We start from the raw sequence: 19,993 nt of genomic DNA, 5'->3' as shown, positions 1-19,993 counted from the left end.
GTTTGTTGTGGTTTTTTTGTTTTTTTCTCTCTTTTTTTTTTTCTTTCTGCAGAATTGTGGATAAATTTTTTGTTGTTGTTGTTTATTCCAGAAGAGAATTTTTTCCAAATTTCTTGGAGTGTGAGCAGGAACCAGAGAAATTTGACATTCACGGTGCAAATCCCCAGGGCTGGAGGAGGAGGAGGAGGAGGAAGAAATAAAGGAAAAAACACAGCAAAAAGGGAAAAAAAAATTAGAAAATGAGGGAGAAATAAAGAAAAAATAAGGGAAAAAATAAAATAAAAATAAGGGGAAAAATATAGAAAAAATTAGGGGAAAAATGAAAATAAGGGGGAAAAAAATGAAAAAAAAGAAGGAGAAATAAACAAAAAAGGGGGAAAAAACACAAAAAAAAAAAGAAGAAATAAACAAAACATAAGGAAAAAAAAATAAAAAAAGTGGGAGAAAATAAACAAAAAATAGGGGAACAAAACAGGGAAAAAACCAAAAAAAGAGGGAGAAATAAACCAAAGGAGAGGGAAAAAAAAAAAACCAAAAAAGGGTGGTGGAAACCAAAAAATAAAAGGGGGAAGAAAAACAAAAAATGAGGGGGAAAAAAACAAAAAAAAGGGGGAAAAAGACAGAAAAAAAGGGAAAAAATTCAAAAAAGGAGGGAAAATAAACAAAAAAAAAGAAAATAAAAAAAAAGGGGAAAAAAGAGGGCAGAAAATTAGAAAAAAGGGAAAAACAAAAAAGGGAAAAAAACAAAAAAAGAAAAAACCAAAAAAAAGGAAAAAAACACAATAAAGGGGAAAATAAAACAAAAAAAAAAGGAAAAAAAGAAAGGGGGGGGAACAAAAAAAAATAGGAAAACAGACCAAAAAAAAGGGAAAAAACCCAAAAAAGGGGAAAAAAGAGAAAAAAAAAAGGAAAAAAAAAAACTAAAAAAGGGGAAATAAACAAACAAAAAAAAAAACAAACCAAAATAAGATGGAAAAAAAAGAAAGAAAGGGAAGAACTAAACAAAGAAAAGAGCAGGGAAAGGAGAGCTGAACCCAGAGTGTGGATTGGGGCTGTCCTGGCTCCTCCCATCCCGGGGTCACCCGGGGTCAGTTGGGGTCACCCAGGGGTCACTGGGGTCACCCAGGGGTCACTGGGGTCACTCAGGGTCACCCAGGGGTCACCGGGGTCACTCGGGGCCGCGCCGCTGCTGCAGGAAGCGCTGGAGCTGCTCCGAGTCGCGGCGCAGCCAGGCCGCGTTCAGGGCGATGTTCTCGCAGCACTGCTGCACCGTGCGCTCCGCCGAGGGGGCGGGGTGCGACTCGAAAAATGCCTGAAAGGGACAAGGGACAGACAGGGGTCACTTTGTGTCACTCTGTGTCACTTTGGGATGTCACAGCACTGCTGCACCGTGCGCTCCGCCGAGGGCGCCGGGTGCGACTCGAAAAATGCCTGGGGAGACAGAGATGGGACACTGTGTGTCACTTTGGGGACATTTTGTGTCACTTTGTGTCACTTTGGGTCAGTCAGGGTCACTTTGGGTCAGTCAGGGTCACTTTGGATCTCTTTGTGTCACTTTGTGTCATTTTGGGACATTGGGGTGTCACAGCTCTGCTGCACCGTGCGCTCCGCTGAGGGCGCCGAGTGCGACTCAAAAAATGCCTGGGGAGAGAGAGATGGGACAGAGATGGGTCATTGGGGACATTCTGGGTCACTTTGGGTCACTTTGTGTCACTTTGTGTCACTTTGGGACATTGGGGTGTCACAGCACTGCTGCACTGTGCGCCCCACGGAGGGAGCCGGGTGGGACTCGAAAAATGCCTGAAAGGGACAGAAATGGGACATTGTGTGTCAGTTTGGGTCAGTCTGGGTCAGTTCGGGTCACTTTGTGTCACTTTGGAACATTTTTGATTCACTTTGTGTCACTTTGTGTCACTTTGTGTCACTTTGGGACATTGGGGTGTCACAGCACTGCTGCACCGTGCACTTGGCCGAGGGCGCCGGGTGCGACTTGAAAAACGCCTGGAAGGGATAGAAATGGGACAGTTTGTGTCACTTTGGGTCACTTTGTGTCACTTTGGGTCAGTCAGGGTCACTTTGGGTCACTTTGTGTCACTTTGTGTCATTTTGGGACATTTGGGATGTCACAGCTCTGCTGCACCGTGCGCCCCACTGAGGGCGCCGAGTGCGACTCGAAAAATGCCTGGAAGGGACAGAAATGGGACACTGTGGTCATTTTGGGTCAGTCTGGGTCAGTTCGGGTCACTTTGGGTCACTTTGGGACATTTTTGATTCACTTTGAGTCATTTTGGGTCACTTTGGGTCAGTCGGGGTCACTTTGTGTCACTTTGGGATGTCACAGCACTGCTGCACCGTGCGCTCGGCCAAGGGCGCCGGGTGCGACTCGAAAAATGGCTGAAAGGGACAGAAATGGGACACTTCGAGGACATTCTGGGTCACTTTGTGTCACTTTGTGTCACTTTGGGACATTTTTGATTCACTTTGTGTCACTTTGTGTCACTTTGGGACATTTTTGATTCACTTTGTGTCACTTTGGGTCCGTCGGGGTCACTTTGGAACATTCTGGGTCACTTTGGGTCACTTTGTGTCACTTTGGGTCACTTTGTGTCATTTCGGGTCATTCTGTGTCACTTTGGGACATTGGGGATGTCTCAGCTCTGCTGCACCGTGCGCTCCGCCGAGGGCGCCGAGCGCAACTCGAAAAATGCCTGGAAGGGACAGAAATGGGACAGTTTGTGTCACTTTGGGTCACTCTGTGTCACTTTGGGTCAGTCAGGGTCACTTTGGATCTCTTTGTGTCACTTTGTGTCACTTTGGGGATGTCACAGCTCTGCTGCACCGTGTGCTCCGCAGAGGGAGCCGGGTGGGACTCAAAAAATGCCTGGGGAAACAGAGATGGGACACTGTGTGACAGTTTGGGTCATTTTGGGTCACTCTGTGTCACTTTAGCACATTGGGATGTCACAGCTCTGCTGCACCGTGCACCCCACTGAGGGCGCCGAGTGCAACTCGAAAAATGCCTGAAAGGGACAGAAATGGGACAGTTTGGGTCAGTTTGTGTCACTCTGTGTCACTTTGGGTCAGTCAGGGTCACTTTGGATCTCTTTGTGTCACTTTGTGTCATTTTGGGACATTTGGGATGTCACAGCTCTGTTGCACTGTGTGCCCCACTGAGGGCGCCGAGTGCGACTCGAAAAATGCCTGAAAGGGACAGAGATGGGACATTGGGGACATTCTGGGTCACTTTGGGTCAGTTCGGGTCATTTTGGGTCAGTCTGGATCAGTTCAGGTCACTTTGGGACATTTTGGGTCATTTTTGGTCACCTTGGGTCACTTTGGGCCTGAATTCTGCATATTTAAAATTTTTCTTTTTTGGGGACACTCAGAGCTGCCAAACTCTACTGAAATGAAAGAACCAGAAAATTCCAAATCCCTTCCAAAATCCTGATTTAAACCACTCCAACAAATCCAAAAAAACCTAAAACCCCAAAACCCACCAAGATTCGACCCCAAATTCATCAATGCCTAATTAACAAACCCAAATCCTCACCTTCACTTCTGCAGCCATTTTATCATTTGCAAATCCATCCACTGTGAGCTGAAAAAAAAAGGGAGGGAAAAAAAATAAAATTAAAGCTAAAATTCAACATTTCCACCCCAAACTTTGAGAGAAGGGCTTTTCCTCAGGGGATCTTAATTACCTTAATTAATCTGGATATTAAAAATCCACCTTGGTAGCGATTATAAAGCTCCTCCCAGTTGTCCCTTAGGAATTTCCAAGCTGCTTTCCTGCCCTGTTTGCTGCCTCCAGCCACTCCTCCAATCACTGACACCGTGTCCTGGGGACGTACCTCTTCCTGGGGAGGCAAAAATTCAAATTATTTTCACATTTTTTTTTCAATTACAGTAATTTCACGATTATAAACCGCAGGTTACAACACAGGGTGTGATCAAAGGTATTGATTCTATCAGCAGCTGTTGAGGGTGGGGCAGTGATCCTGATCTCTGTGGGAGATATTCTGCTAATGGGTCATATTTTATAAACCAGGTGGGGCAGTGTTCTTTATCTCATGGGGTATCTCCTGTTCATGGCCATGGTTTATAAACCAGGCAGGGCAGTGTTCTTTATCTCATGGGATATCTCCTGTTCATGGCCATGTTTATAAACCAGGCAGGGCAGTGTTCTTTATCTCATGGGATATCTCCTGTTCATGGCCATGGTTTATAAACCAGCTGGGGCAGTGTTCTTTATCTTTTCACAACCCATCCTTCCTCCAGCCAGTCATTTTCTGCTCCTGGCCATTGAGTCCCACTGTGGCACTGATAAAATTACTGCATCCCATTGGGAGTTGCTCCAGCCAGGGGGAAGAGCCCAACATTTCTTACCAAGATAAAAACAGAGGGTTTGGGACACTAAGGGAGCCCCTTTCTCCACTGGACTCCAGAGGAAAACCGGATTTCTCCACATCTCCACTGGAGCTTGGGAGGGAAACTGCACCTTGTACAGGAGCACTGCTCCAGCTGAGCCACATCTGTCACTGCAGGAGGATGCAGCCACCATGGGATGGGACTGCTGCCAACACCCTGCCTGACTGATGGGTGTCAGGTTGTATCTGACAGAATCCTGCAGCTCCTGCCCCAGAGCTCCCAATTCCTTTGGGAATATCCCAAATTTCCCAGGAATTTGGCCCAGGAACTCACTGAAAGTGCAAAGGTGAGAACTTTCTGGATCAGCTCAGGCTGGGAGATGGCTCCGAGGACGCGCTCGATCCGGTTCTTCTCCTCCTGCATGTCGGCCTGCTTGTGCAGCTGCAGGGCAGACACACCCCAGGTCATTAATAATCCATTAATAATCAATTAATAATCCTTAATCCCCCTCCTAATGAGCCCTCTGGGCATGGCAGAGCCTCTAATTATTCATCAGAGTTAATCAGGGATCAATCGGCCTCGCTGGAATAAATGATTAAATGTTCATGTGAAATTATCAATAATAAAAGATTGATAATTATATTTATATTGTATTATTAGTATTAATATTATTCATATTTTAAGAAGCCCTGATGTTCACCAGTTAAAAGAAAGGTCAAGGAGGACAGGGAGAAATTCTCAAGGGAATTTTACACCAAAACCTGGATTTTGGGCTGGATGTGGATAAATCCCAATGATTCCCCATCCCAAAAATAAATTGATTTTATAGAAAGGTCAAACAGGACAAGGAGAAATTCCCAAAAAGTTCTACAGCACAACTTGGAATTAGGGCTGGCTGTGGATAAATCCCATAAATTATTCCTTTTTCCAGGAATAAACTGATTTTCAAAAATTTATAGAAATTTCCAAGGGAATTTCACACCACAACCCCAGCTGTGGATAATTCCCAATGAATTCTCATCCCAAAAATAAATTGATTTTGTAGAAAGGTCAAGCAGGACAGGGAGAAATTCCCAAAGGAAAATTACCCAGGATTTGGGGCTGGCTGTGGATAAATCCCATAAATGATTCCCCATCCCAGGAATAAACTGATTTTCCAAAGTTTATAGAAAGGATTTGGGCTGGCTGTGGATAAACCCCACAAATGATTCCCCATCCCAGGAATAAATTGATTTTCCAAAGTTTATAGAAAGGATTGAAGCTGGCTGTGGATAAATCCCATAAACCATTCCCCATCCCAGGAATAAATTGATTTTCCAAAGTTTACAGAAAGGATTGAAGCTGGCTGTGGATAAATCCCATAAACCATTCCCCATCCCAGGAATAAATTGATTTTCCAAAGTTTACAGAAAGGATTGAAGCTGGCGTGGATAAATCCCATAAACCATTCCCCATCTCAGGAATAAATTGATTTTGAAAAGTTTACAGAAAGGATTGAAGCTGGCTGTGGATAAATCCCATAAAGGATTTTTGGGGAATGAGAGGTTGTGCAGGGTGAGCTCCCACCTTGAGCATGGTGTCCAGAGTGGAGCTGTCCCCGTGCTTCAGCACAGTCACATAGACCTGGGGGAAAAGAGCAATGAAATCCAAAATCAAAAACTTCCATCACACTTTGGGAAATGCAGCAATTCTTACTGAACTGGCTTGGAAATTTCTGCCTGAAAATGCACTTAATTTATTTTAAAATTTAATTTATTTTTCATTTATTTTTGATTTCTGATTCAGTTAGTCTATGACAGCTTTCTGAACATGGTGGAGAAAAGTTTTTTATATTTCAATTAAAGGAATCTTCCTGAACATGGTGGAGAAAAGTTTTTCATATTTCAATTAAAGGAATCTTCCTGATATGGTAGAGAAATTTTTTTTATATTTAAATTAAAGGAATCTTCTTGAACATGGTGGAGAAAAATTTTGTGTTTCAATTAAAGGAACCTTCCTGATATGCTGGAGAAACATTTTTGGTATTTCAATTAAAGGGATCTTCCTGATATGGTAAAGAAATTTTTTTAATATTTCAATTAATGGGATCTTCCTGATATGGTAAAGAAATTTTTTTAATATTTCAATTAATGGGATCTTCCTGATATGGTAGAGAAAATTTCTTCATATTTCAATTAAAGGAATTTTCCTGAATATGGTAGAGAAATTTTTTTTATATATTTTAATTAAAGGGATCCCCCTGATATGGTGGAGAAATTTTTTTTTATATTTCAATTCAAGGAATCTTCCTGATATGGTGGAAAAACAAATATTTGTGTTCCAATTAAATGAATCTTCCTGAATGTGGTGGAGAAAATTTTTTAATATTTCAATTAAAGGGATCTTCCTGAATGTGGTGGAGAAAAATTTTTGTGTTCCAATAAAAGAAATCTTCTACATGTGGAATCCCCAGCACTGCTCCTCCCTGAGTTTTAACAATTTACTGCAGTGATGTTTTTATGTTTTCCTCAATCCCAGCAAAATCTCAGCAATTCCAAAAGCCGGGAAAACAAAACTTTGATTGATCCCACCTCCCCCCCTGCCTCAATCTCACTGTGACCCTTTTGCCAAGGATTGGGGCAGATTTTGGGGAGCCCAGGATCCCCCCAGGACTCACAGGGCTCCTCAGGTCAGCAGACAGGAGCTGCTTCCCCTCCACGTGCTCCCGGAACCTGCGCCGAGCCTCCTCCAGCGTCGCCTTGTGCCCGGCCTTGCCCAGCTTGCCCAGGACCAGGCCCCTCAGCAGGGCATCCAGGTGGCCTAGGAATAAAAGAAAAATGGAAAAATGAGATTATTTGGGAGTTTTCCCCAGTTTTTCCAAGACTAAACCCCGTGAAAAGACAGCTGGGAGTGAGAAAAACAAAAAAAATGGGATTATTTGGGAGTTTTGCCCAATTTTTTCAAGACCAGACCTCTCAGCAGGGCATCCAGGTGGCCTAGGAATTTATAAAAATGGAAAAATTGGATTATTTGGGAGTTTTCCCCAGTTTTCCCAAGACCAGACCATTCAAAAGAGCAGTTAGGTGGCCTAGGAGTGAGAAAAAATGGAAAGAATGGAATTATTTGGGAGCTTTGCCCTGTTTGATTTTTCCCCAAATTCCTAGTTTATTGGCACTCAGGATTCCCAAATCCACTTGGATTTCCCAGCAGTTTTTTCCCCCAAATCCCTGATTTACTGACACTCAGGATTTCCAAACCCATAACTGAATTTCCCAGAAGTTTTCCCCTAAATCCCTGATTTATTGACACTCAGGATTCCCAACCCCATAACTGGATTTTTTCCCCCAAATCCCTGATGCCTTATTCCCAAATCCATTTGGATTTCCCACAAGTTTCTTCCCCAAATCCCTGATTTATTGACACTCAGGATTCCCAAATCCATAACTGAATTTCCCAACAGTTTCCCCCAAATCCCTGATTTACTGACACTCAGGATTTCCAAACCCATAACTGGATTTTTCCCCCCAAATCCCTGATAATTTATTGACACTCCAGTTTCCCAAATCCATTTGGATTTCCCAGCAGATTTTCCCAAATCCCTGATTTACTGACACTCAGGATTCCCAACCCCATACCTGAATTTTCCCCTAAATCCCTGATAATTTATTGACACTCAGGATTCCCAAACCCACTTGGATTTCCCAGCAGATTTCCCCAAATCCCTGATGCCATATTCCCAACCCCATAATTGAATTTTTTCCCCCAAATCCCTGATAATTTATTAACATTCAGGATTCCCAAAACCACTTGGATTTCCCAGCAGTTTTTTCCCCGAATCCCTGATTTATTGACACTCCATATACCCAACCCCATAACTGAAATTTTTCCCCAAATCCCTGATGCCTTACTTCCAACCCCATAACTGAATTTTTTCTCCCAAATCCCTGATAATTTACTGACACTCCAGATTCCCAAATCCACTTGGATTTCTCAGCAGATTTTCCCCAAATCCCTGATGCCTTATTCCCAAATCCACTTGGATTTCCCAGTTTTTTTCCCCCAAATCCCTGATTTATTGACACTCCATACCCCAACCCTATAACTGAATTTTTTCCCCAAAATCCCTGATGCCTTACCCCCAACCCCATACCTTAATTTTCCCTCAAATCCCTGATTTATTGACACTCAGGATTCCCAAATCCACTAGGATTTCCCAACAGATTCCCCCAAATCCCTGATGCCTTATTCCCAACCCCAAAACTGAATTTCCCAGCAGATTTCTCCCAAATCCCTGACAATTTATTAACACTCCTGATCCCAACCCCATAACTGAATTTCCCTCAAATCCCTGACAATTTATTAACCCCCCACACCCCACCCACCCCCCAAATCCCCCCAAATCCCCCTCAAATCCCCCCCCAAATCCCCCCCTACCCTCTCCAGGTTTGGGATCCCAGCCCAGCCTCTCCCCAATGGGGGAGAAGACGTCTCTGACGAAGGCCTGGATGTCCTCATAGAAATCAGTGTGGGACAGCAGCGTGCCCAGGATGCCCAGGTTGCAGCTCAGGTCGCTCCACACCGTGTAGTTGGGCTCATTCACAAAAGCTTCCATCACTTTGAGAACCTCCACGGTGCTGATGATTCCAGCTCGGGCCTGGGGGGAAAAAATAATTGGGTTTTTTAATTATTTGGGAGGGTATTGGGTTGGTTAGTAGGGAAATATAGAGATTAATCCCAATTTTTTTATGGTTTATCAAGTTATTTTATTGGTTATTAGGGAAATAAAGGGATTAATCTCAATTTTAAATATTTTAGCAGGTTATTTTTTGGATTATTGGGGAACTACAGGGATTAATTTTATTAATCTTGATCCCATTTTTTAAATAGCTCATCCATTCTGCCCCAATCCCAGAGCATTTTCCCCTAATCCCATGGGATTTTCTCTATCCCAGGATATTTTCCCCCAGTCCTATGGGATTTTCTCTATCCCAGGATAATTTCCCCCCAACTCCATCATATTTTCCCCCAATCCCATGCAATTTTTTTCCCAACCCCAGTGGATTTTCCCCCATCCCAGGATAATTTCCTCCCAACCCCAGAGGATTTTCTCTATCCCAGGATAATTTCCCCCCAACCCCAGTGTATTTTCCCCCAATCCCAGAGCATTTCCCCCAACCCCAGGATATTTTCCCCCAATCCCATGGGATTTTACCCCAATCTCATTGGATTTTACCCCAATCTCACAGGATTTTTTCTGTCCCAGGATAGTTTGGTTACCCCAATCCCAGTGGATTTTCCCCCAACCCCAGTGGATTTTCTCCCATCCCAGGATATTTTCCCCCAATCCCACGGGATTTTCTCTACCCCAGGATATTTTCCCTCCACCCCAGGATAATTTCCCCCCTCCCAGGTCTCACCAGGGAGAAGAGGTCGTTCTGCAGCCCCAGCCTGTCCACGGGGGGCAGGGACAGGTCCCTGATGGCCGGGATGAGGCTCTCGAGCATGGCCGGGCTGTACTGGGTGCGGTAAAACCCCACCGTGCCCAGGTTCAGCTGCAAACACCAAAAATGCACAATTCCACATGGATTCCTACATTAAATATCTTATCATAATTATTATAATGGTAACAAAATAATAAAATAATAACAATACCCATAATAAGGATAACAATGACTAAAAATGCCACCACATCTCAACTCAAATCCTGCCTTTAATTTCAGATTTTCCAGGTTTAATTCCCAAAAAATTCCAGTTGACATTGTAGGAAAATAGGAAATAAAAAGAGGAGGAGTAGGAAATAAAACAGGGAGGAAATCCCAAATTCCAAAGGGAAAGGGAAATAAAAAAGGGAAAAGGAAAATGAAATGTTGAGGACTCACCTTGACCCAGTGCTCTGGTTTGGTGTCCTTCAACACCACAGTGAGCTCGGGTTTGTCCATCAAAATCTGCATTTTGGCACAGCTGGGGTCCTCACTCGTGCAAATACTGATGGGCACCATCCACATGGGGAAATCCTCTCCTGGAAAAGAGAAAATGGGAATTAAAAATGGGAAAAATGGGAAAAAAACGAGCTCAGATGGGTCCCAGCTGCAGGGCCGGCACTGAAAATGGAATCGGAAGTGAAGGCCCAGATCTCAAGGCCCAAATCTGAAATATCAGTTTTAAAAGTAAAAATCTGAGGGAAAAATGTCAGTTTTAGAGTCAAAAATCTGGGAGAAACGGGAGGTTTAGAGGTGAAAATCTGAGGGGAAATGTCACAATTTTTAGAGGTAAAAGCCTGAGGACAATGCCAGTATTAGAGTTCAGTTTGTCCCTCAAAATCTGCATTTTGGCACAGCTGGGCACCATCCACATGGGGAAATCCTCTCCTGGAAAAGAGGGAAAATGGAAATTAAAAATGTGAAAAATGGGAAAAAATGGGAAAAAATTTGAAAAAACGAGCTCAGATGGTCCCAGCTGCAGGCCCAGATCTCAAGGCCCAAATCTGAAGGCCCAAATCTCAAGGCCTAAAACTGAAGTATCAGTTTTAGAAGTAAAAATCTGATTGAAAAATGTCATGTTTAGAATCAAAAGTCTGAGGGAAAATGTCAGTCTTACAGGTAAAAAAAAAAACCGAGGGAAATTTTAGGCTTAGACTCAATAATCTGAGGGAAAAGTCAGTTTTAGAGGTGAAAATCTGAGGGAAAATGTCAGTTTTAGAGTCAAAAATCTGAGGGAAATGTCAATTTTAGAGTCAAAAATCTGAGGGAAATGTCAGTTTGAGTTGAAAATCTGGGAGAAATGTCATTTTTAGAGGTGAAAATCTGAAAGGAAATGTCGTATTTTTTAGAGGTAAAAGCCTGAGGAAAATGTCCAGATCTCAAGGCCCAAATCTGAAGGCCCAAATCAGAGGCCTAAATCTGAAATATCAGTTTTAGAAGTAAAAATCTGAGGGAAAAATGTCAGGTTTCGAATCAAAAGTCTAAGGGAAAATATCAGTTTTACAGGTAAAAAAACACCTGAGGGAAATTTTAGGCTTAGACTCATAATCTGAGGGAAATGTCAATTTTAGAGTCAAAAATCTGAGGGAAAATGTCAAATTTAGAGTCAAAAATCTGAGGGAAATGTCAGTTTTACAGGTAAGAAAACCTAAGGAAAATATCAGTTTTAGAGGTAAAAACATGAAGGAAATGTCAGGTGAAAGCCTGAGGGAAAATATCCATTTCAAACTCAAAAATCTGAGGGAAATGTCATGTTTAGACTCTAAAATCTGATGCAAAATGTCCGTTTTAAAGTCAAAAACCTGAGGGAAAATGAGAGTTTTAGAATAAAAAATCTGAGAAAAGGAACAGTTTTAGAGTTAAAACCCCCCAAAATCTTCAAATCAACTTTGAAGCCAAACATTTTAATTTAGATAAGCACAGAAAATGAGTGGAATCAGCGCTGGAATCAGCAGTGGCTCCTCCTGAGGACTTTTTATTTCATTTATTTCATAAATCATAAATCAGCTCTGGCCCTAAAATTTCCATTTTTGAAGGAATTTTGAGGCAAAAAATGCCAAGATATGGAAACCACGAGTGGGTGAGGCCCAACTTTGGATTTCCTCAGATTTTCCCACATTATCCAGGCCAAAATTGCTGCTTTTGGTAAAAAAAAAAAGTAATAAAAATTAAAATATCCATTTAAAATTGGGATTTTTTTCCTACTCTTACCTGTATAGGGCCCACTGGCACAGAATTTCTTCTGGACCAACTTCAGCACTCTGTCATCTTCTTGCTGAGAGGAAAAAAAATGGGAAAAAAAAGGAAAAAAAGCAAGAAAATGAGACAAGGGGATGATTTGCAGGTTTAATTCCAGTCTCTGTGTGTCACTGCCCTGGGTTTGATGGAATAATTTGGGTTTTTCCCAAAATTAAAGTACAATTCCATTTTTGCCATCCCCTAATTCCATGGGAATGCACAAAATTAGGAAATATTTTAAATTTCGATCCAAAATTAAAGCATAATTCAATTTTTATCACCCTTATTGCCAAGGGAATGCACAAAATTAGGAAATATTTTTAATTTTGATCCAAAATTAAAGCATAATTTTATTTTTACCTGCTCAGCCTCCACATAAATGAGTGGAAATCCCATTTGTTTGGTCCACGTGTTCATCACAGCAGCGATGGGTTTGCCACTGGCTTTTTCCAGGCTGTCCCAGAGATCCTCTGCAGGAAAAAAAGGTAAAAAAAAAGGAAAAAATGTAAAAAGGAAAAAAGGAAAAAAAGGGATCTGAATCAGGACTGTCAGACTCAGCTTTTATCAAGGACAGGATTGGGAATTTTGGGTTTTTCCTCCACTTTTTATACTTTGGTGTTTTATTGAAATTTAAAAATTTAACAGATGACAGGCAAAAAAATAAATTAAATATTTTAAAACTCCTCAGGGAGGAGAGAGAGGAAAATTCAACTTCTTTACTACTAAAAATATCCAATAAATCCACCTTGTGATATAAAAATTAACATTAAATTCTTCATTATTTTTATTTATTTATATTTATTTATATAATGTTTTATTTCATTAAATAATTTTAAAGTTTAATAATTTTCAATTAAATTTTATTAAACTAAATATTTTTATTTTATATAGAAAATATATTAATTATATACATTCTTTATTAGTTTTTATTTATTTACAATATATTTATTTATATAATTTTTATTTCATTAAATAATTTTAAATTTTAATAATTTTACTTCTCTCAGGTGGGAAATCAGGAATTTTGAGTGCAGAAATGATTTTTTGGTGCCCACCCCACTCACCTGTGGCAGCATTTCTCTGCTGGAACTTGGTCAGGTACAAATTCATTCCTTTCCTAAAATCCTGGCAAAACACAAAAATGGAAATTTCACATTTTTCTTCCCCAAAAATCAGGCTGTAAATATTAAAAAATGCCCTGAAAAATCTGCACCTGAGTAACTTTATAAATTAAAATATTTAAATAAATTTATTTTTTTACCTCATCCCCAATAATTTCTAAAAAATAATAAAAAAAATTTAAAATAAAAAATTTTAAAATGCCCTGAAAAATCTGCACCTGAGCAATTCTATTAATAAAAATATTTCAATAAATTTTATTTTTTTTTACCTCATCCCCAATGTAGTTGTGCAGCATCCTGATGACAGAGGCTCCCTTGCTGTAGGAAATGGCATCAAAAATTTCATCAACCTCGGAGGGGTGGCCCACACTGACCTGGGAAAAAAAATAAAAACAGTGAGAAGGAGCTGGGTGGACAAAAATCAGATTTTTAGAGGTGAAAATAGGAAGGAAAATCAGTTTTAATGTGAAAAAAAGGAAGGGAAATTAATTTTAGAGGTGAAAATTTGAGGGAAAATCAATTTTAGAGGTGAAAATTTGAGGGAAAATGTCCGTTTTGGAGGGGAAAATCTGAAATAAAATCAGTTTTAAAGGGGAATATCAATTTTAGAGGTGAAAATCTCAAGGAAAATCAGTTTTAAAGTCAAAAAGCAGAAGTTTTTTTGGGGGGCAGAGCCCTTCAGAGAGAACAGAACTCCCGGAGTTTCCACAGCTCCGGATTCCGCTTTGCTCATGACAAATTCATTTCCCAAAATTAATTTCACCAAATTTTCCTTATTAAATTAGAATCCCAAGGAATTAGAATCCTGAGGAATTAGAATCCCAAGGAATTCAATCTTTAGGAATTAGATTTCCAGGAATTCCAGAGGAGTTTTTCAGGGCAGAACCCCCAGAGCTCAGCCCCAACTCCGGATTCCGCTTCGCTCATGACAAGGTCATTTCCCAAAATTTATTTCACCAAATTTTCCTTACAACATTTGAATTCCTAGGAATTAGAATCCTGAGGAATTAGAATCCCAAGGAATTAGAAACCTGAGGAATTAGATCTCTACAAATTAGATCTCTAGGAATTCCAGAGGAGTTTTTCAGGGCAGAACCCCCAGGGTGCAGTCACAACTCTGGAATCCGCTTCGCTCATGACAAGTTCATTTCCCAAAACTTATCTCATCAAATTTTCCTTATTACATTAGAATCCCAAGGAATTAGGATCCTGAGTAATTAGAATCTTGAGGAATTAATCTTTAGGAATTACATTTCTAGGAATTCCAAGGGAGTTTTTAGGGGGGTAATCCCTCAGGCAGAACAGAATTCCCTGAGTTTCCACAGCTCCGGATTCCGCTTTGCTCATGACAAGTTCATTTCCCAAAATTTATCTCACCAAATTTTCCTTAAAACATTGGAATTCCTAGGAATTGGAATCTTGAGGAATTAGATTTCTAAAAATTAGATCTCTAGGAATTCCAGAGGAGTTTTTGGGGGGCAGAACCCATCAGGGAAATCAGAACCCCGAGTTTCCACAATTCCGCTTCGCTCCGCGCCGACGACAAAATTCCCTTTTTAACTCCAAGGAAAAGTTGAAAAAAAATTAAAAATTTGAAAAAAACAGGTGGAAAAGATGAAAAAAACCAGGTGTGACTGAGTGCTGACCTCGATGGGGTGGCTGTTGTCCAAGGCATCGAGCTCCTGGGCGCGGGTGTAGTCGGCCGACACGAACTGGGTCCAGATGTCGTACTCGGGGAAGCAGTGATCCACACACAGGTACTCGATCCACGAGGCAAAGCCCTCGTTCAGCCACAGGTGTGTCCACCACTCCTGGGGACACAAAAAACCAGAATCAGGGCAGGAATCATCAGGGAATTGGGTCAGGTTAGGGCAGAACAGAATAGGATTTATTGGAGTTAGAGAAACAGAATTATTTCATATATTATACATATATAATATAGAAAAATATTCAATTTTACACCTGTTTGATGCTTGGTTTGGTGCAGAGCAGAATAAGATTTATTGGAGTTAGAGCAATAGAATTATTTAATATATTATGTATATTATGTATATTATGTGTTTTATTTATATTATGTATATTATGTATATTCCACCACTCCTAAAGGACATAAAAAACCAGAATCAGGGCAGGAATCATCAGGGAATTGTAAAGTTTGTGGTAGAGCAGAATGAGATTGATTGGAGTCATAGTTATAGGATTATTTTATATATTATGTATATATAATATAGAAAAATATTCAATTTTTACACCTGTTTGATGCTTGCTTTGGTGCAGAACAAATAAATATTTATTAGAATAATAGCAATAAAATTATATATCACATACTACATTATATGTGAGCTCTGTGTAAGGACACCCAAAACCAGATTTTGGTCAAGATAGGAAACAGATTTGAATTAAAAATTGAATTTTTATGACCATAAATCACCATTTAAATAAAAAATTAATTCTATTATCACAGTAAGGACACCCAAACCCAGATTTTGGGCAGGAAAAGGATCAGACTGAACTAAAAATGAGATTTTTGGGGGTTCAGGTACCACAAATCACCATTTACATAATAAATTAATTATTTTAACACATTAAGCTCTGTGTAAGGACACCCAAACACAGTTTTTGGTCAAGATAGGAAACAGATTGAAATAAAAAATGGAATTTTGGGGGCTTCAGGTACCATAAACAACCATTTAATACAAAATTAATTATTTTATCACAGTAAGGACACCCAAGCACAGATTTTGGTCAGAATAGTATAGGAAGACTTAAATTTAAAAATTGAATTTTAAAGGGTAAGGTACCAAAAACCACCATTTAAATACAAAATTAATTATTTTATCACAGCAAGCTCTGTGTAGGGGCACCCAAATACAGATTTTGGGCAAGAAAAGGATCAGACTGAACTAAAAATGAGATTTTTGGGGATTCAGGTACCATAAATCACCATTTAATCACCATTTAAATATAAAATTAATTATTTTATCACAGTGATCTCTATGTAAGGACACCCAAACACAGATTTTGGGCAGGATAAGAAGCTGACTGTAAGAAAAAATAGGATTTTGATTACCATAAATCACTATTTAAATAATAAATTAATTATTTTAATACAGTAAGGACACCCAAACCCAGATTTTGGGCAGGATAAGAAGCAGATTGAAATAAAAAATGAGAATTTTGGGGAGTTCAGGTACCACAAATCACCATTTAGATAATAAATTAATTATTTTAACACATTAAGCTCTGTGTAAGGACACCCAAACACAGTTTTTGGTCAAGATAGGAAACAGATTGAAATAAAAATTGGAATTTTGGGGGGTTCAGGTACCATAAATCACCATTTAAATAATAAATTAATTATTTTAATACAGTAAGGACACCCAAATACAGATTTTGGGCAGGATAAGAAGCAGATTTAAATAAAAAAATTGAATTTTGATGACGATAAATCACCATTTAAATATAAAATCAATTCTTTTATCACAGTAAGGACACCCAAACCCAGATTTTGGTCAGGATAAGAAGCAGATTGAAATAAAAAATTGAATTTTAAGAGGTCAGGTACCATGGTGACGAGGTTCCCAAACCACTGGTGAGCCAGCTCGTGCCCCACCACCAGAGCCACCCACTGGCGCGACGACGAGCACGAGTTCTTGGGGTCGATGAGCAGGGCAGTCTCCCTGGGAGAGAAACACAAAAGAGTGGGGAAATGGTGGGGAAATAGTGGGGAAATAATGGGGAATTATTGGGGAATTATTGGGGAATAATTGGAAAAAATTGGAAAAATATTGGGAAATAATCGGGAAAATATTGGGGAATAATCGGGAAAATATTGGGGAATAATTGGGGAATTGTTGGGGAATTGTTGGGAAAAAATGGGGAATTGTTGGGGAAATATTGGGGAAAAGATGGGGAATTATTGGAGAAAATAAAGGGAATTATTGGGGAATTGTTGGGGAAATATTGGGGAATTATCGGGAAATATTGGGGAAAAAATGGGGAATTATTGGTAAAGAAAATGGGGAATTATTGGGAAAAAATGAGGAATTGTTGGGGAAATATTGGGGAATAATTGGGGAATAATTGGGAAAAAAATGGGGAATTATTGGGGAAGTATTGGGAAATTATTTGGTAATTATTGGGGAATTATTGGGAATGATTGGGGAAATATTGGGGAATAATTGGGAAAAAATGGGGAATTGTTGGGGAAATATTGGGGAAAAATGGGGAATTGTTGGGGAAATATTGGGGAAAAGATGGGGAAATATTGGAGAAAATAAAGGGAATTATTGGGGAATTGTTGGGGAAATATTGGGGAATAATTGGGGAAAAATGGGGAATTATTGGGGAAATATTGGGAAATTATTTGGTAATTATTGGGGAATTATTGGGAATAATTGGGGAAATATTGGAGAAAATAAAGGGAATTATTGGGGAATTGTTGGGAAATATTGGGGAATTATTGGGAAATATTGTGGGGAAAATGGGGAATTATTGGGGAAAATAAAGGGAATTATTGGGAAAATATTGGGGAATTGTTTTTTTCCCAATAATTCCCCAGTATTTTCCCAATATTTTCTCCAATTTTTCCCATTTTTTTCCTATTTTTTTCCCAATATTTCCCCAATAATTGCCCAATAATTCCCCAATAATTCACCCAGCAATCAGAGCTGTCTGAAATGAATTCATTAATAACCCAATTAATTAACAACCAAATTAATTAATAACCCAATTAATAATCCAACAATTAATTAACAAAGAGAGGGGAAAAAACCAGAATTTTAAACCATACCTATAAGTAACAAGGCCCCAGTTCTCCATGGCACCTTCATAAAATAAATAGAAAAAAAATAATTTATTATTGATCTTCTTCCTAATGTTGTTGTTTATTTAATTAAAAATTTTAAATTAAATAATTGCAGCAATAAATGGAATTCTTTACCAGCAGCAAAGTCTGCAATAGCTATGAGATCAATTTTGGGGAGGGGGTAGGGGACGTTGAAGTAATCCTTGTAAAAAGGCAGAGTTTTAGCAGCAACCTGGAAAAAAAAGAGAGGAGAGGAGGGGTTAAAGGGGGGAAATGGTGGGGGAAAAATGGGAAAAAATGAGAAAAATTGGGGAAAATGAATGAAAAACCCCAAAAAAACCCATTAAAAATCCTCAAAAACCCACGAAAAATCTCAGAAAAACAACGAGAAATCTCCCAAAAATTGACAAGAAATCTCCCAAAAATTGATGAAAAATCTCCCCAAAATTGACTAAAAATCCCCAAAAATCTCATGAAAATCCCCCAAAAAACCCATTAAAAATCCTCAAAAAACCCAAGAAAAATCCCCCAAAAATGATGAAAAATCCTCAAAAAAAGACGAACAATCCTCAAAAAATGACAAAAAATGCCTAAAAAAACCCCGAAAAAATTTTTAAAAATTACAAAAAATCCCCAAAAACCCAGGAACACAACCCACAAAGTCCCAGATATTTTAATTAATTGAAATTAAATTAAATTTCTCTTTACCTCGAGGGCGATCTTGCCCTGCTCGGCCTTGCCCGCGGGCGTGTAGACGGGCACAGCCACTACCCACAAAAACCAAAACAAAAACCCCAAAAAACAATGAAAAATCCGCCAAAAAAGAGGGGAAAAAGCCCAAACCAACCACCTAAAATCCCCCCAAAAACCCATGAAAAATCCTGAAAAAACCCCAAGAAAATTCCCTCAAAATTGGCGAAAAATTGCCACAAAAATGAGAGAAAAATCCCAAAACCGTCATGAAAAAAAACCCAAAAAACCCCATCAGCAATCCCCAAAAAACCCAAGAAAAATCCCCAAAATTGATGAAAAATCCCAAAAACTGAAAAAAAACCCACAAAAAACTCATTAAAAACCCCAAAAAACCCATGAAAAATCTCTGAAAACCAACGAAAAATCTCACAAAAATTTACGAGAAATCTTCCAAAAATTGACGAAAAATCCCCCAAAATTGAAGAAAAGCCCACAAAAAACTCATTAAAAACCCAAAAAAACACAAGAAAAATAAAAAAAACCCCCATGAAAAATCTCAGAAAAACAACAAGAAATCTCCCATAAATTGACGAGAAATGTCCCAAAAATTGACGAAAAATGCCAAAAAATTGACGAAAAAATCCTAAAAAAATCAACAAAAAATCCCCAAAACCCAGGAACACAAAAATCCAAGATAAACTAAATTAAATTGAATTTCTCTTTACCTCGAGGGCGAACTTGCCCTGCTCGGCCTTGCCCACGGGCGTGTAGACGCGCACCAGCACGGAGTGCAAAAAATGCCCCAAAAATGAGCAAAAAACCCCAAAACCACCATGGAAAAAAATCACAAAAAAACCCATTTAAAAACAAAAAAAACCCATTAAATATCCTCAAAAAAACCATGAAAAATCCTCAAAAAACCCATGAAAAATCTCCAAAAACCAACGAGAAATCTCCCAAAAATTGACAAGAAATCTTCCAAAAACTGAGGAAAGATCCCCAAAAATTGACAAAAAATCCTAAAAAAAATCTACAAAAAAGCCCCCAAACCCAGGAACACAACCCACTAAAAATCCAAGATAAATTAAATTAAGTTTAGATTAAATTTGTCTTTACCTCGAGGGCCCTGCTCGGCCTTGCCCACGGGCGTGTAGACGCGCACCAGCACGGAGTGCAAAAAAAACCCCAAAAATGAGGAAAAAACCCCAAAAAATCACCATGGAAAAAATCCCAAAAAACCCCCATGAAAAATCCTCAAAAAACCCAAGGAAAATTCCCAAAAATTGATGAAAAATCCCAAAAAAATG

General features: G+C 39.4%; 1 protein-coding gene across 1 annotated transcript in view; it reads right to left on the bottom strand.

The window, feature by feature from the left end:
• Positions 1-988: 988 nt before the first annotated feature.
• NPEPPS (aminopeptidase puromycin sensitive) overlaps positions 989-19,993 on the bottom strand; it is a 36,334-nt gene continuing 17,329 nt past the window's right edge. Inside the window, exons 7-23 of the mRNA XM_033079128.1 lie at positions 18,129-18,225; positions 17,979-18,012; positions 16,752-16,866; positions 14,833-14,997; positions 13,456-13,560; positions 13,130-13,190; positions 12,426-12,535; positions 12,039-12,102; positions 10,227-10,366; positions 9,765-9,899; positions 8,782-9,001; positions 7,025-7,167; positions 5,935-5,991; positions 4,702-4,809; positions 3,702-3,857; positions 3,551-3,598; positions 989-1,312 (exon numbers count right to left, since the gene is read on the bottom strand). Coding sequence (XP_032935019.1) covers positions 1,169-1,312; positions 3,551-3,598; positions 3,702-3,857; positions 4,702-4,809; positions 5,935-5,991; positions 7,025-7,167; positions 8,782-9,001; positions 9,765-9,899; positions 10,227-10,366; positions 12,039-12,102; positions 12,426-12,535; positions 13,130-13,190; positions 13,456-13,560; positions 14,833-14,997; positions 16,752-16,866; positions 17,979-18,012; positions 18,129-18,225 — 1,902 coding nt within the window. The 3' untranslated portion in view covers positions 989-1,168. The remainder of the gene's footprint in view (positions 1,313-3,550; positions 3,599-3,701; positions 3,858-4,701; positions 4,810-5,934; positions 5,992-7,024; positions 7,168-8,781; positions 9,002-9,764; positions 9,900-10,226; positions 10,367-12,038; positions 12,103-12,425; positions 12,536-13,129; positions 13,191-13,455; positions 13,561-14,832; positions 14,998-16,751; positions 16,867-17,978; positions 18,013-18,128; positions 18,226-19,993) is intronic.

Source organism: Catharus ustulatus, chromosome 23 (assembly GCF_009819885.2).
Source record: "Catharus ustulatus isolate bCatUst1 chromosome 23, bCatUst1.pri.v2, whole genome shotgun sequence".
NCBI classification, from domain to species: Eukaryota; Metazoa; Chordata; class Aves; order Passeriformes; family Turdidae; genus Catharus; species Catharus ustulatus.
Note: the sequence above shows the minus strand (reverse complement) of the source record. Positions and strands in the feature narration are given on the sequence as shown.